The sequence below is a fragment of the Alligator mississippiensis genome, chromosome 1 (genome assembly GCF_030867095.1).
Source record: "Alligator mississippiensis isolate rAllMis1 chromosome 1, rAllMis1, whole genome shotgun sequence".
NCBI lineage: Eukaryota > Metazoa > Chordata > Crocodylia > Alligatoridae > Alligator > Alligator mississippiensis.
This window is the reverse complement of record NC_081824.1, coordinates 431447860-431464525: the sequence shown is the minus strand read 5'-3', so window position 1 is coordinate 431464525 and position 16666 is coordinate 431447860. Positions and strand designations below refer to the sequence as shown.

Genomic DNA, 16666 nt, shown 5'->3' with positions numbered 1-16666 from the left:
CAGAGCATGTTTTAACATTCACTGCATGTGGTTTGCAGTGCTACAGAGGTTTGCAACATCACAAACCACATGCCCCTGCATGTCTAGACGTGGCCATAGCGTATAAAAGGGGAGCAATAAATTCAAAGACGTATTTAAGAAATCAGAGTTTTGGATTTTGCCCTTGGGGAGGGAATCAGTGATTGGGTCATAATGCTGTGTATTTATCTGCAGAGGCCCTCAGGATAAATTCATGTATCAGCAGCCATGAACCTGAAGTAGGCTACAGCAGTCCTGAAGGCTCTCACTCTAAATATATTTTGAGCCCAGATTAAGTCCTGAATTTGCATTATAGTTGGTAACCAACGCTATGTTGACCCAATTTTATTCTGGGTCAACTTCATTAAGTTGCTTGAGTAGCTAAATATGTCCTAACCATATTAGCCAGGATGAACCTGATAATATTTTAAGAGGTAAGCTATTTGATTCAGTAGTTGTTACAGGTTTTTTATGTACAGAATGTGCAGGAAATATAAATATTATACAGGTTTTTAAATGAATTGCTTAGACTAGTAGAGAAGCTTAGTTTATATTTGGAGTAAATTAAATTTTCCTTAATAGTTGTGTATTCTGCTGTTTATGCAATATAACATTGAGTAATAGTTCCAGGTTTCTTATTGTACCAGATAAATATTATTTGATTTTTCCATGATGGTCTTATAAAACCTTTAAATATGATGTCAAAAGAGATTAAATTAGGGAAGAAATCTAATAATTTATTTCCTACCTATGGGGACTTTTTAATATCTTTAATTTTCCCACAGCCTGTGAAGGGCCTTTGAGCCCGAAAGCTTGCAGAAAAAGAGAATTTGGGGGGGGATTTCCTAGTTGGTCTAATAAAAGTTATCATTTCTGAACCAAGAGTTCTAGATTTTGTTTGTCTAGATTGATTATTGTTTTTATTGATTATTGTTTATTGTTTATTGTTAGGTTGTTTGTGTTAACAGTAAAGCAGAAATATTAAATAAATATTTGGAGATTTTTTAAATTGAACTCATTACTTTTATGAATAATATTCACAACCTTTCATAAATTTCTATCTCTAGTATTTGATGGTGAACATGGTACTTTCCTACTTTCATTCCTAGTGCTTAAACACCATTATTTACTCATCAATTTTACCAGAGGAGAAAGGGAGTCTATACAGTTAGTGACCTTACGTACAGATTACCATAAAATAAGCTGCATTACCTAAAGCAGAACTATATGAGATTTTCAAAACAATTGTGGGATTTTAGTTGTATGACTGATATCAATTCTAATGGAAACTTCAGTGTTAAAATCCTACTTACGTGTTTTAACATGAACAGATCATTTTTGCTTCACCTTACTCACTAATTTGCATATGTCAAGAAGATTTTTTATTCATTTTAGAGATTTACACTTAGGCTGTTCATTTTGATTTTGGGTATCAGCCTATTTCAAATAAGTCAGGAGTGTTGGAACTTAATCTATCTTGCTAATATATCTTTTTTTTATAAGTGCATATAAGCTTACTTTATGATACTAAAATGGCATACAAAACAGTACTATAATTTTCTTGAATATGTTATCTTGTCTTTCAGGGCCAGAAGGAGCTCTTTTTGAACATTCTGTTGAGACGCCACTTGTCAGAGCTGAGGCTTTTAAACAGCTTAGGTAAGAATTCCTGCAATAAAATAAATCTGTCTGATAAGCAGAATAGCATTCCCTAGAGATATGCACACTTTTGAGTAAACATAAATTAAGGAGTCTCAACATTATGTAATAGCTGGTAATATTCTCTTTTCCTCCTATTTTATGTTTCAGTTTATGAATTATTATGTCGGTAATAAAATTATATGCTGTTCTGTGATTTTGAGGATTTGTGTATGAAGTTATGAGATTGATACATCTTGATGCAGTGTGCTAAAGATGTTTATCTAATGTATCACCTCACTGTAATTTAAGAAAAATAACACTGTAAGTGGAAACGGTTTTAAACAAATATCATCAGGGGTAATTAGTGGCCTCCACAGTGGTGTCTAGCACAAATTAATAGCAATCCTCTGCAAACATGCACATTTAAAAGTTACATATTAGTTCTTGGTTAAGGCAGACAATCCAAAGAAAAAATGATTGGCTTCTTAAATATAAAAAAATCCATCTCTGTAGCAGTAAGGAGTGCTCTTTGGTGAGCACATTATTGCAAGTCAGATCTCTACCTTTATTCTCCAGAACTGTCTAATCCCAGGATAATATTTATACACAGTGCTGTGCCACATTGACATTGGCAATGTGTAGGGGGTGCATGTGTACCCCCTGAGATTGGCCATGCACCCTCTGAAAATGCCAGCTGCAAAACCAGAAGTTTCGGCAGAAGTGCATTTCTGGTCCGCCAGTTTCACCGGTTTCACCACTGGTGATTCTGAGCTCAGCAATCGGCCGCTGGGAGACCCACCCCCTCTGGTCGGTGATCGACTGCCGGCGGACCTCCCCCCCTGTTGGTGATTTGGTGCACTACCCCGGACTCCAGAGGCACCTGTCACCCATGCACATTGATGTATTTTACATACAAAATAATTCCCATGTGTAGGTTGTGGTGAGGAGAAAATTGAGTAAACTTTTGATCCCAGATTGTCTTGTGTTTTATTTTATAAAATGTTGTGCACCAGTTCAGAAAGAAAGAGAAAGAGCACTTCCTCACCACCATGGCCCACATTCCCATGTATTATCAGCCTGCTGCTTCCTGCAGGGACTTTCTTTACCATGTTTTTTTTCTCCTGGTGCTCCTTCCTTATCTCAGATTACTGTTTTTGAGGGTACAGAAAATGTAATAAAGATTCAATTTTCATGAAGTTTCTTTTTCTCACTTCCTGAATTTCTGGGACTGCTGAGGGATGGAAACCTAAATTTGGGTTCTGCTTCTCTTTATTTCTTTATCATTGTAATCGATAATTGTCATTTATAGTAAAAAATAAAAATAAAAATAAAAAGACTTATTCCTGCACTTGTAAACTGGAGAATATTAGGGTGCAGCTAGATGAGTGCAAGACGTGTGGTATGTGGTACCACAGACACACCGGACATGCAGGCATACCCATGCACATGCAGGAGTTCTCTATTCAACTTATACTGCTGCTGCTTTGCAGCGGGGAGGAGATCCCAGGGTAAAAAAAAAACAGTGCTGGAAAAAAATGGGGCGGCACATGTGGCTACGGTGCACACCACCCAAAACCATGCTCTGGCTGCAGCTAGGCTTCCGCCTGCAGAAATGCAGTGGCTGTAGCTCCTGGAGGCTGCCACAATGCAGGTAAGGCTGCTGGGGCCAGCAAGTGTGCTGGCCCCAGCTCCCCTACCTCACCCAGGGTAACCTGCCATGCACCAGAGCGTGCATGGCATGGGCATTCCCATGGACAAGTAGCAGCGGCACAAGGTATGCCACTGCTACTTGTCCCCAGGGAAACACACATTTCTGCTCGTCTGGACATCCCCTTAGAGTCCAGCACACTATGTTTCATACAGCAAATCCCAATTTTCAGACCACATTTCTTCAAACTTAGAGTACTGAACTGGTATGGATCTTTGCCAGTATCTGAAACTCTGCAAATTCGTGAACCTTGTATGTGCTTGGGAGTATGTTGCAAATTACTGACTTGCTAGGATTCTTTTTTGGGGGGAGAAAGGGATTCAGGAGCATTAAAAACACTGGGGTATAAAACTAGGGAATTAGAAACATTTTAACTGACAGATTGATAGTATGGCTGTGTGAAATGTCAATGGGTGTTTTGTTTCAAAGCTGTTTCGGCACATTTCAAGCTCAAAACAGCGAAAATGAAATGAAAGGCTTAGAAACAGCTTCGAAACAAAACGAGGGCATTCAAAACGTTTCAAAAGTTTTTAAATGTTTCACGTTTTGAAGCCGGTCTTGCTTGCAGCTAAACAGAAACTAAGGAGAGGGAGAAGGAAGAGGGGGGAAGGACTGCTCTGATATGGACATCTAGCTTCCAGTTCAATTCCCTAGCTCCCGGTATGATTCCCCAGCTCTCTGATCATTTCCCCAGCTTTTCCCAGGGGGTGTGGGCCCCCGATCTGTGCACAGGATTTCAGCAAGCTGCTGCTGCAGGCTGGGGCTGGCGGCTGCTGGTTGGCACAGCCCATGCTGAGTGCCAGGAAGACTGCAGTGCTGCTGCTGTTCATAAACAAAATGAAACAATAAACAATACATAGTATTTGATGGTATATAAAAATAAACAAAATGAAACAATATACTATAGTAAAATAAAAAAAGTTAAAAACAGGGAATTCTATTAATTTTGTCCCTTATTCTTTGTGTAAATAGTGCAAATACACCTAAGTAGTACAGGACAGGCTTTAAATTGTTAAAGAGGAGCCAAATACTTTTTTCTTAATTAGCCCAGTACTTATAATGTTCTGCTACTAGAAAGATCCATTTCTCTCTTATTTCTTCAAAGAACAGAAGACCACAAATAGTTATTCAGGTTATCTATCTCCTTCCTACAGGAACATGTCATGTCTAAAAATGGGATCCAATAGCACCTCCCTATGATGACTGCAGATCCCATTAAAGTGAATCACAGTCTTGTAATGGCCTTTCCTTGTTTCATAGAAGCACAGAAAATTAGGGACAGAAGGGACCACAGGAGGCCAGCTAGTCCAACCCACTGCTCAAAGCAGGACCACCCCCAACTAGACCATCCCACCCATGTTTGTAGTTTTCTACATCAGCTAGATAGGTTTCTAAGCCAAAAGTATACTTTATTAATTTAAAAAAGGTGAAGTTCAAGAAAATATCACTGCCTGTATATCTGTCTGCCTGCTAATATCTTTTGTTCTTTAATTTATACCTTGCTTTAAATATGAGGGAGATACTGAGTCAGTAATTGTAAGCGCATTTTCCTGGTCATTTGCCTGGAGATTATAAATGTTATTTAACCATCCAAATAAAGGCTTATGTGGAAAAAAAGAAGCTTCTAAAATGCACTTCTTAGGGTATTTGCTAGGGATACAAGTTTTATTTTTATCCAATAATTTAGAGTTTTTAATTGAGCTAAAGTGAACACATTAAACAGCTCTATTTCAGATTGCGTGAGTTCCCATACTGCAGAGTTTGGCAAAGATACGAGCTACCTTAAAAAGTAAATAGAATTATTTCTCTATTCTGGAATGAACCTATAGTTCAGCTCCATGCAGTAAAATGGACTCTATCTTAGATCTGTAGACCTTCTGTGCTGCCAGTACTGCCACTCTACCAGTCTTATTGAAATGGATAAAACTCCACCTGAGGCTTTTTTGCTTTAATGGTGATATTCCAGATCATGCGTTTATTCCAATGCATGTATTCCAGATCATGTTTTTATTAAAATAAATTTGGAGATATTTAATAGGGCTGTGTGAAGTGGCTAGTATTCGCTTCGGATTTGGCCGATTCAGGGGACAGCAGTTCAATTTGGTGATTCGAATCACTGTCCTGAATCAATTTAGCCGAATGTGATTTGGAGATTTGGCTGCTGCCAAATCAGCTGAATCTCCAAATCACAGAGGCCCCATCCCCCGCCCACTCTCAATGGCTGCCCCTCCCGGCTCTCTGGGGAAAAGAAAACCCAGTCACCAGCTTCTGCCCACTGGGGACGGGACTCACCAGCTGCTGCAGTGGTGTTGGGGCTTCTGGGGGCTCCTGGAAGAGCCCCCCATGCAGTACAGGGTAGTGGGGGGCAACAGAGATTGCCCCTCACTGAGCAGAAGCTGGTGAGATGGGCCTTTTTTTTTTTTAAAGGGCCAGGAGCTGGTGCAGGCAGGGCAGCCATGGGGGTCTGGGACAGCAGGCAGGGGTCAGGGGACACTTGGGGCGGCTAGGGGAGCAGGCAGGAGTTGGGTCCTGGCAGGGTTCCCCCCATGTTCCCCTCCCTGCTCCTCCAGCCTCCCCTCCCCCAGCCCCTACTTACCAGCTCAGAGTCTGGGTCCAGCTACCTGCTGCAGCAGGTGGGGACTTCCTGAATCACCAAAGTTCTCTGAATCTTTTCTGAATCAGTTCAGAGAGCTTTGAATCAATTCAGACCTTTGAATTGGTCCCCTGATTCAGTTCAGATTCAGAGATTCGGCCACCGAATCAGGCCAACTCTCCTCCGAATCTGATCAGCACCTGAAGCTTCACACAGCCCTAGTATTTAAATGAGCACAGCACTTCTGATTTCTTTTCTTGTAAAAACCATATTCACTTCTTCCTTTTGTTTTCAAAACAAATACCTTGGATTTAGCAGTGTTGATTTCCAACATGTTTGAGACACAGTGACCATGTCTACATAAGATGCTGACTGTGCAATTGTTACTTGTATAAACAAGTACTAAATGACTGTGCAGTAACCTGTGTTACTGCGCAATATTACTGATGAAAGGCTTTTTTGTGATGCTGACTGCACAGTAGCCTGAAACTACTGCACAGTAGCATCACATCATAGTTTCTACCACACAATGCTACTGCTCAGTAGTCTCACACTACTGCACAGCCAGTGTTTTGTGTAGACACAGCCAGTGTTGTTGAAAAGCATTTAATAACCTTTGGAGGCCTATCTGGGATTGTCACACTAGTAGCCCATCACCTGCATAAAGCAAGAGAGGGATAAAATCATTGTGTGTAGAATTGATTCCATGTTAACACATATATTAGATCATCCAGGAACAGATTAAAAAGTAGCAGAGGAAGCAGACATCCTTGTCATACACCTGTTTTAGTTAGGAAAACATTGGACAGAACACTCCCAATCCCATAACCCACCCAAGATGCTGTATTTGAGTAGTAACCAGTGATTACTTTGGGAGAACTTCGGAGAACTTTGTCAATTGATGTTACTGCTTCCTCCATAATTTTAATTGGCCTATGGAAGTAAAAGCTCCCTTTAGAATGATGAAAACTTCATATATGATTTTGTCTTGCCACATACGTTGATGCCAGAAAATACAATATTAGCAGTTTTCTATACAAAAGTCCATGTTTATAGATGAAAGAGTAAGTGTTTCCCAAATATTTTGATTGGAATACACCTATGGCTAATTAGAAAACATGCTGTAGGATTTCTTCTTTCACAATTTTTAAAGACTGGGACTATTATATTTTCTTTCCAAAATATAAAATAGAAGTTTTCTAAAATAATTATTTAATTTTTTTTTTTGGTCAGAATTGGAAACCACCAATCAATAAATTCCTTTACAATTTCTGAGGGAAGAAAATCAAGGCCAAGGGACTTTCCATTACTTAATAAGGATATATATGAACTAGATTGAGTTTTGGAAGTGATGATCTGCTTGTGATTTAACAGATTAATTTTCCTTCAGCAAGCAGTCATAACTTCTCTCACTAGCTGTAAATTAATTATTTTTAGGGCTGTCAGCTAATCACAATTAATGCATTAATTTGATTTTGCATTGATTTGTTTAACATGCATTAATCACAGCTGCATGCTTGCCTGTGTGCTGAGGGGAAAGCAGCCCCTCCTGCCACACTGTTGTGTGCCTGGTTGTGCTGCAAAAGCAGCCCCTCTCCTGCTGCATGCCTGCCTGTACTGCTGGGAAAAAAACAGCCCCTCCCCATCGCTGGTGCCCAGTCACCCATACACACACCCACACCCACACCCCCCCAGCAAGGCAGGGTCCTGGGAGCAGACATAGCAGCTGGATGCAGATGAGTGTACTGAGGGGACAGGGGTTGGAGGGCCAGGTCTTGGGGCCTGTCTAAGTTTTGTCTATGTGTGTCTACATACAAAAAATATTTATAATAAATTGGGATTCTACTATTGTTTAACTGAACGATTAAAATAATGATTAATCACAACTTTTTTTTTAATCTCATGATTACTTCCAATTTTTTTTAATTTGTTCAACAACCCTACTTATTCTTAAAAAACAAAATCCAATTTTCTTCAGGAATGTACACATCAGAAATTAAGCTAAATTTTTTTGTCCCTTTGTGCATAGTCTGCCAAAAACTTCTATTATCTTTATTTTACCCTCCACTTGCTAGTTCCTCCCACAGCCTCATTTGGTATTATTTATTCTATTAGTTTTCTATAATTTAATTTAATCTTCTTGATCTTTTGGAAATGGGCACAATCATTTTTAAACTAGTATTCCTTCAAGGCTTCTATTAAGCAGTCCTTAGCTTTAGAGCAGTCCTCATTAAACCATGGTTTGTGCCACCAACACTTATCTCCTACAAAGAAACTAACTTTTGTGAGAACATTTTCCAGATGTTGAAAAACTGTTTTGTATTGAGTAACTGCTTCTTGGAATTCTTTTTCTTTGAAAATGCAAGAAAAGTGGCCTACAACCATATCTTTGAAAAGAGTAACATATTTTTTCTCATAACTCATTGTTCCTTCTCCTTATTAAAGTAATTGATTACTTTAAAACTGGGAGCTAGTTGTATAGTTTGTAAGGAAGACCCTTCATAAAATTCTAATGCAATTTTTAGGGAGAAGAGGAAGTGGTCACTCTCCACACATGAAAGATCCATTCACAACTATTGCCTTGTTTCAGGTATCACCCATGCACTTTCAGAATCTGAAGCCATGTCTACATGGAAGACTCGGTGTGTCTGGCAGGCCCATGTAATATAATTTCTGAACCAGAAGGAGCATAGCCGTATCCATACAGTGCTCCAGAAAGGCTGTTTGGCCCTGTCACTGAGAAATGTTAACTAACCTGCTGGAAGCAATGTACAAGTGTAGAAGATAAGCCACAGAACAGCACAAATTTACCTATCTTCTTTTATGTTACCTATAGTTGTACTTCTTGTCAAGTAATTATATTGTACAGGCCATCCCGCAGGCTAACATCATATAGGATTATGGATAAACTATACAATGATACTGAATTATCCTGTATTAAAGACAGAGGGGAATTTATTTCTCATGAACTGCCTAAACTGCCCCACTGTAATTGTTTCATATTTCCACTTTGTACCATGTCTAGTGGGACAGCTTGCTGCACAGGAAGACCCCTCTTCCCCATTAAATCAGTACATTTTTTTCAGAGGCAAGCCTTTTTAAGATATCTTTTATTGGACCAACTTGCATAGTTTGTATAGAGTTAGACAAGGTTTTCTTCATCATTCTTCTTCAGGTCTGACTGCAAGCCAAGCACAGCATAGTAAATTGGTAGTCCACTGATGCCAAATTTCCAGACCCATGGGGAGTCTGGCAGACTGGATGGCATGGCGCTGAGCAGTAGATAACATGTGCAGGGACAGGCTAAGGCAGCATGGGGCCTGATACGAGTGTGCAGGGCAGGGCCAAGGCTGTATGGTGCCCAAATTGGGTATGTGAGGCTGGGGTGAGGCAGCATAGGGCCTGATCTGGGGCAGTGTGAGGCCTGATCTGGACATGCAGGGCTATTCTGCAGTAGCATGTGACTGGGCCAGGGTGACCTAATCCAGGTGGCACAGGGCCCAACCCTGCATGCCGACTCTGCAAGGATTATCTAGGCTATGGACTGGCCCTGCATCACTCATCCAGCCAATAGAGCTGAAAAGCACCACTGTACTAGATGGTCTAAGACTTAAAGAAAAACAATAGCTTCAAAATAAAGCTTTATATTTCAAGAGTATGGTGAGTGCAACGCAGTTAGCTTACATGCTTTCAATTTATATCATGTATGCATAGACCTTTAGTATGCTCTCTACATATCTTTCAAGTTTAGAGCATAAAAGCAAACAATATTGAAAGAAATGGCCTCCTCAGTTACACAGTCTACTGACTTTGTAGACCAAGCACTGAATTTCAAGGAAGGCTGAATTTTTGGAAAAGTAGTAATAAGTTGAGGGAGTGCAGTCTATATCCAATGACTACCTAATGCAGGCAGCAAGGACCAGTTTTTTACTCATTTATATTTTTTACTCTTTTTTTTACTACATTTTTGTTTACTTGCAGTGCTGTTGAAAAAAACTCAGAAAGAGGATAGTAGGTCAGAATATTTTTGACATGGTGGATCACTGTTTCAAATCTCTTAGTATATCTTGTGGATCATGTGGCACCCCATTCGAGAATCCAAAGACTCCAAGCTGCTTGGTAGTATGAGAACATAGGTGCATTTAGTGTGCATTTCTGCATATGCACCCTAAAAGAGATTTAGGCGCTACAGTACTTTACCAGCAAATATTTAGGTATCCATAGGGTTAAGTGGCATCTGAGCAACAATTCTGAGGATCTTTGGGGCCTGTACGTTTGACGTAGGCACCTTGGACATTAGGGGCATTTTTACACGTGCTCTGGGGGATGGGGCACTTTAATTAGAGCAGCTCCAAGAGCATCTCATGTATCAGCATTCCTAGGCTTCAAAATGGTGGCAGGGGTGTTTTAACAAGCACTCATCGATAGAGGAAAGAGAGAGAAAGATTGTAGCTTATGATGGAAAAAAAGACCCTCGTTTTAATAAAGTTACTGTCAGTATTCAGACATTCTGTCCCTTGTAATGCCAATGTATTTCTCATGATATCTTATAGAATTTTAGTACTCTATAGCTCATGTATAGTAGCTTTTAAGGCATTTTTACTTCCTCTGATAGAAATAGTTTTCAGTTTTCTAATAAAAAGTAACATTTAGATAGTTTTCTTCTGTTGTGATTAAATGAACGATGCATGCCTCCGGTGGCTGCAAGGGCATGGTGGCACTGACGGCAGCAGGAGCACGGCGGCAGCAAGTGGCGAGCTCCCATAGATGCCACCAGCACTGCCGGCGGTGGGGTGGGTGGCAAGCACTGACCAGGGGTCAGCAACCACCCACAGATGCTACCTGCAGTGGCAGTGGCAGCCAGCAGCAGGGGGGAGGGAGTGGCAAGCTGTGCCTTTTCGTAGGGAGTAAACCACCACACTTGGGTGGTGCACATGCACCCATGTGCACCCTATACACGTCACCAGTGTGATTATGTACACAAACCTTTATAAATCTAAAAACAGCTTATCTGAGCTGGGCATTCACATTTTCTGAGCTCATGGACATAGGTGACAAAAGTGGGATACTTGGCTTTGTAGAATAAGAGTTTATAATTCTTTCATTTCTCTGTTGCCTCATTTATCTGTGGGGCTGCTTATCCAACCTCCTGTACAAAATAATTTAGTTTTCTGACTCTCAGGACAGTAGTAACTTTTGTTTAATAATGGCCATTAAATATATATATTTGAACTATAAAAATAAGAGTTCTGAGTATAAATCCTCTTGGTCAAAATGAAAAGCTTTTAGTGCAAACACTTCTGAGCCTTCTGCCAATGCTTTGACCAATCCTTTTTCTATTCAAGTTCAAAAGTGAGGTGAGTCTGCATGACCTATATTGCTCTACGCTTTCTCAGATTTTAATAGCACCAGTATTATTCACTGTAATAATGTTCTCCATGTTCCAGAGCTGAACCACAGTCAGAACATTGATTATAAATATATTATATATATAACGTATTGTTATAAGAATATTAGAAAACTTTCTGTAAAATTCACAGTTGACTTATTTTTCCAAGTTATATATTCTTAGTATCTTGTGGGGATATCGTGAGAAGTTTTTTATGTCTCCTTAGGCAAACTCTAGATTTATTATTAACAAAAGACATAATATGGGACAATCCTCTGAATCTTTAAATATCACCCTCTTGAGGTAAAATCTGTATCCTGATACTGGTCTAAAAAGCACCAGCAAAATAGATGTTTATTGGCGTAGTATATAGTTATTACAAAATACTAATAATTTGAAGATTTTATGATGAAGTCTCTTCTCAGTCTTTGCACTGTACTTGGTTGTAATTGTTTTCTACTTTGATGGGCTGTTGCTGTTATATATATTGCAGCATCTGGCTCCCTGAATTACTGACCCCCATTATATCATTATCCCTACCCCCACTCAATAGTATTGCTTCCTAGTTCATTTGCTGTCAGTGAAGGTTTAGCTCCTTCCCCTCCGTGTGTGGCCCCCCAAAAGGTAATTTGTTTTGTAATCAAATAAATGAAGTAGAGAAAAGGATATAGTCTAAAACTTGATCACACTTGTTCTGGGAATATGAATGGGAAATATGGAGTCAATATAAAGTGTATGGAGTCAGTCCAACTTGAGAGATTTGCTAAGTCATTCTTTAATGACAACAATAATACAAATATGCTAATTGTCTAATAATTCCTCTTGATTAATCAAAGTACAGGGACTTGTATTTGCAGTTGCAAATGAAAAAAGTCCCATGAAATTAATTATGTAACTGAAAAGTAACTGTATGGTGAGTCAATAACTTCATAGCATCTCTGCTCTGGCAAGGGAGTTCCATAGCCCTATAACTTTTATAAGTTCTGGCATTTAATTTGCTTGAGGTACATTCATGCTCAGAATAATTTCTTCTCTGATCAGTTAAAAATGTATTGGGTACTTCTTTATGGAAGTTCAAATAAGTGTTTTGTACACTAAAACCCCAGAAAAGCTAATTTGCAAGAATTATGCAGTACCTGGCATTTTTTTAATCTCCTTATGGCACCACTTCTGGTTCAGTTATTAAGAATTATTTTAATTTGTATCTGTGAGAAACCAGGTGCTATATTTGCACTTGGTCTGTAGAATATTTTTAAACATTGATTTTACTTGAAAACCTTTGAATTCAAATGAGAAATTAATTTTTCTAGGGACCCCTCTACATGTGCAGATAAAGGTTTGATGGGATCCAATGAGTGACCCACACAATTGCGCCTTATTGCCAATCTCATTCCCAAGCTCCCCCTGCACCAGCAAGAAGCTGGGGGGCCAAATTAACTAATGAGGTCTCAGCTGTGGGGGCACAGCATGGGCACCATGTGGCCAGAGAATCACAGCAGCTGTGGTCTCCTAGCCACAGAGGTCCATGGGGGGCCCCCATAGCTGGGAGCCCTGTCAGCTGGGAGTTCCCAGGCTCTGGGGTAGACATGAGCCTGCCCTCTATCTGCGAACTCCAATCAGCTGATGGGGCTTCCAGCCACAGGGGTCCCTGGCCACACATTCACTTAACAGCATGATAGGAAGAAGCTACAAAGTTATTACACAACTTTGTAACTTATTCCTCTTTTTATCATGCCATTAATTGATTGAACATGTTGCCGAGTGACCACTTAAGGTGTGATTAATTGGTTAATCATTCTTGAAGTGTAACTTGTAGATCAGGCTTAGTATACATCTTTTTTCTGTTATGGTGCAATCATTGTAAATTGTTTTTATTCAGGTGAGGGTTTTTTTAGGCAAATCAGTTTAAAATGGTAATATTCTGGCTTATTAAATGGAATTAAATAAATTCCTCCTATCTTCTTTTCAGAATATTTTGTAATATTTTTAAACACTCACCATATGCTATTCTAGGTCATGTTTTACATTTAGTTTAAGTTTAACCTTTTTCTTGAGATGCATCTGAAGCATCCAGTGAAGTAGATAAATATTAAACATCCACTTCATGTAGGATGGCAAGGAAGAAGCTCCCACCAAGAGCTGTGGCAGAAAAGAAGCATCCTCTACAAGTAGGAACTTACCTAGAACAGTGGAGTCATCATAGAATCAGCCAGCATCCTCAGCTGTGGAGCAAATAAAAGAAAAAATGGCATCAGCATGGGAGCATTTTAAAAGCATGTGCTAGCACTGATTGAGTGGATGGAATGGGCGCACCGGCATAAAGATGCCCTGGAGTGAAGTGGCGGGGGAACCAGAAGCGAGCTTCCCCGCTTGGGCTGGCTTGGAGGGGCCACTTACCTCAAGATCAGACATGGCAGCTGGATCCAGACAACCAGAGCTGGAGCCATGAGGATCTTGTGAGAAAGAGAGGAATGAAGATGAGAAAAGCATGAGTAAGTGGGCAGTGAATGCTACTCAACATGCATCCTAATCTCCCTAACTGCCTGGAGGGGCAGTGCCCATGTTTGGGATAAAGGACTTGGTTGTAGAAAGAGACTGCAGGCTAATATCTGTGGTCCACAGAGACTGTGCACCTACAAGTGGACTTAAAGTGGCTAAAGGACTTTTACGAGAACAGGTCTTTCTTATATCATGGACAAGACTCTTAAACAGTGGGTTGGTGCTAGGTGGGGTGTAGGGGAGGTGGAGCCCTGGTGGACAATGTCTGCATGGCCAACAGGGACTGAAGTTGTAGGGTATAAGAACTCCCTCCCTCAAAAAAGTTTAACACCAAAGTTGTGACAGGTGAGAAACACTTGGCATTCCTGTGAGCCATCATAACGAGCCAACCTGTCGGTCCAGAAGTATACCCAAGTAACTAGTCAAGAAGAAAAGAGCAGGCTGCCCACTAAGACCTGTCACAGTAGATTACAAATTGTTGCATTGGCTGGGAATGAGGGGGATATCCCAACCCTGGAGGCAGACACCAAAATGGAAATAAGCATGATGTCCCAAATGGATATCTTAGGACAAATGCTGCAGGCTGTCATTAAAGTATTAGAAGTGCAGCATTAGCAGGCCCTGCAGCAGCAGGAGTGGATCAGGCACAATTGGACATCTTTCAGGATGCACAAAATGACTAAGGATGATGATGCTGAAGCATACATACATGATAGGGATAGGTGTACACCAGCACAGACAGAGCTTGATAGAATGACTGAGTAGCGTTAGACAAGTAGCACAGGAAAATATGGAGAGGGTACAACACCAGAAGGCACATTATGATCAGAAAGCTAGAGAAAGGGATTTTCAAGGAGGCAATAAAGTGCTGGTACTCCTCCCAACTTTTGCCAACAAGTTATTAACAAAGTGGGAAGGGCCTTTCAAAATAATTAGGAAGGTGTGACCCATTGACTATAAGATCCATAGGCCAGACCATGTTAGAAAGCAACAAATGTAGTATGTCAATTTATTGATAGCCTGAAAGGAACCTGAAGTCTGGATGCTCAGCCCTGAGGGCATACAAGAGAAGCTTGGGCCTAAGATTGGGGAGGGGCAAAGAGAAACAACACTAGAGGAGTTAATCCAGCCTGGGGAAAACTTAACGAGATAGCGACAAAAAGAATTGTGGAGGATAATTCATGATTTTGGAGACATATTTAATGAGAGAGCAGGGCTGGCTGGGGGTATTATGCACAAGATTTTCACACCAAAAGGAGCGATTGTGCATGAAGGATGGCACCCAGTACCTCAAAATTTACAGCAAGATGTACATAAAGAAATACAAAAGATTTTAGAGCAGGGGATTATAGTTCTGTCGCAAAGCCCTTGGTGTAGCACTATGGTTAGTGTGCCCAAGATCGATGGTACACTTAGGATTTGTGTAGACTTCAGGTGAGTGAATACTATAGCGCATTTCAACACCTTTCTGATGCCTCACATTGAAGAACTTTTAGACTGTATAGGCCAGTCAAAAAGTTATTTCCACTATCGACTTGTCAAAGGGATACTGGCAGATCCCTATGGCAAAGAAAGACCAGGGCAAAACAGCATTCGGCACACTGTGGGGACTATATGAGTTCACACAAATGCTGTTTGGTTTACATGGTGCTGCAACTACTTTTCAACAATTAATGGATCACCTTTTGGTACCCCATATGACTTATGCAGTTGGATATATAGACGATATCATGATCTAGTCACAGTCTGGGCCCAACATGTTCAGCATTTGAAAGCCGTCCTCAGAGAATTGAGAAGTGAGTGCTAGGAATGAACTAGACTAATTATTTGGTGTTCCATGTGGGACAAGGGATCATCCATCCCTTAGCAAGCAAGGTCAAGACTATAGAAAAGTATGCCCTTCCACAGACCAAGAAGCATATTTTTGGGACTAGCTAATTATTATTGGAGGTTTATTCCTCACTTTGCTGAAATAACTATGCCCCTCACAGACACGATATAGGGGAAAGTGAAAGGATCAATAAATTGGACCCCGGAGATGGAAGAAGTGTTTGATAAAAATCAAGAAAGCATTGTGTAGTGAAGTTCTATTAATAACACCGGACTTCTCTAAACCATTTATTGTTCAAACAGATGCACCTGAAACAGCGGTAGGCACTGTCCTGTGTCAGGAGAGGAATGGTACAGAAAGGCCATTAGCATATGCCAATATAAAACTGAATGCTGCAGAAAGAAAGTATGCAACTGTAGAATAAAATTGTCTTTGTGATTAAATGGGCAGTTGAGTATCTCAGATATCATTTGATCAGCAGGAATCTAGGCTTATAACGGATTACGTACCCCAGTGGCTATACCGAGCAAAGAACAATAATGCTCATATTAATTTTCTATCACCTATAGGCTGGGCACATTCAATTAGGTCACCGATTTTCTATCATGATGTGCTGAGACATCAGAAGAACATGCAGACTTGATCAAGGCAACTTTGTGACACAGGATGCAGAAAAGGCTGAAGTGCTCTATGCCTTTTTTACCTCAGTCTTCACAGGCAAGGTCAGCTCCCAGACTACTGCACCTGGCAGCACAATTTGGGGAGGAGGTGAGCAGCCAAAAGCAGCAAAAGAAAAGGTTAGGGACTACTTAGAAAAGATGGACATATATAAGTCCATGGGGTGAGAGGGGATGCACCTTAGGGTGCTGAGGGAGTTGGCTGATGTGATTGCAGAGCCACTAGCCATCATCTGTGAAAACTCATGGTGATCAGGAGAGGTCCTGGATGATTGGAAAAGGGCAAACATAGTGCCCATATTTAAGAAAT

General features: G+C 40.4%; 1 protein-coding gene across 6 annotated transcripts in view; it reads left to right on the top strand.

The window, feature by feature from the left end:
• The window catches only part of SGCG (sarcoglycan gamma), a 296440-nt gene that overhangs the window by 210370 nt on the left and 69404 nt on the right, over window positions 1-16666 (top strand). For all 6 annotated transcript variants that reach the window (XM_019481962.2, XM_019481960.2, XM_059720488.1 and 3 more), the window contains one exon: window positions 1605-1677. In XM_019481962.2, the coding sequence (XP_019337507.1) occupies window positions 1605-1677 (73 nt within the window). The remainder of the gene's footprint in view (window positions 1-1604; window positions 1678-16666) is intronic.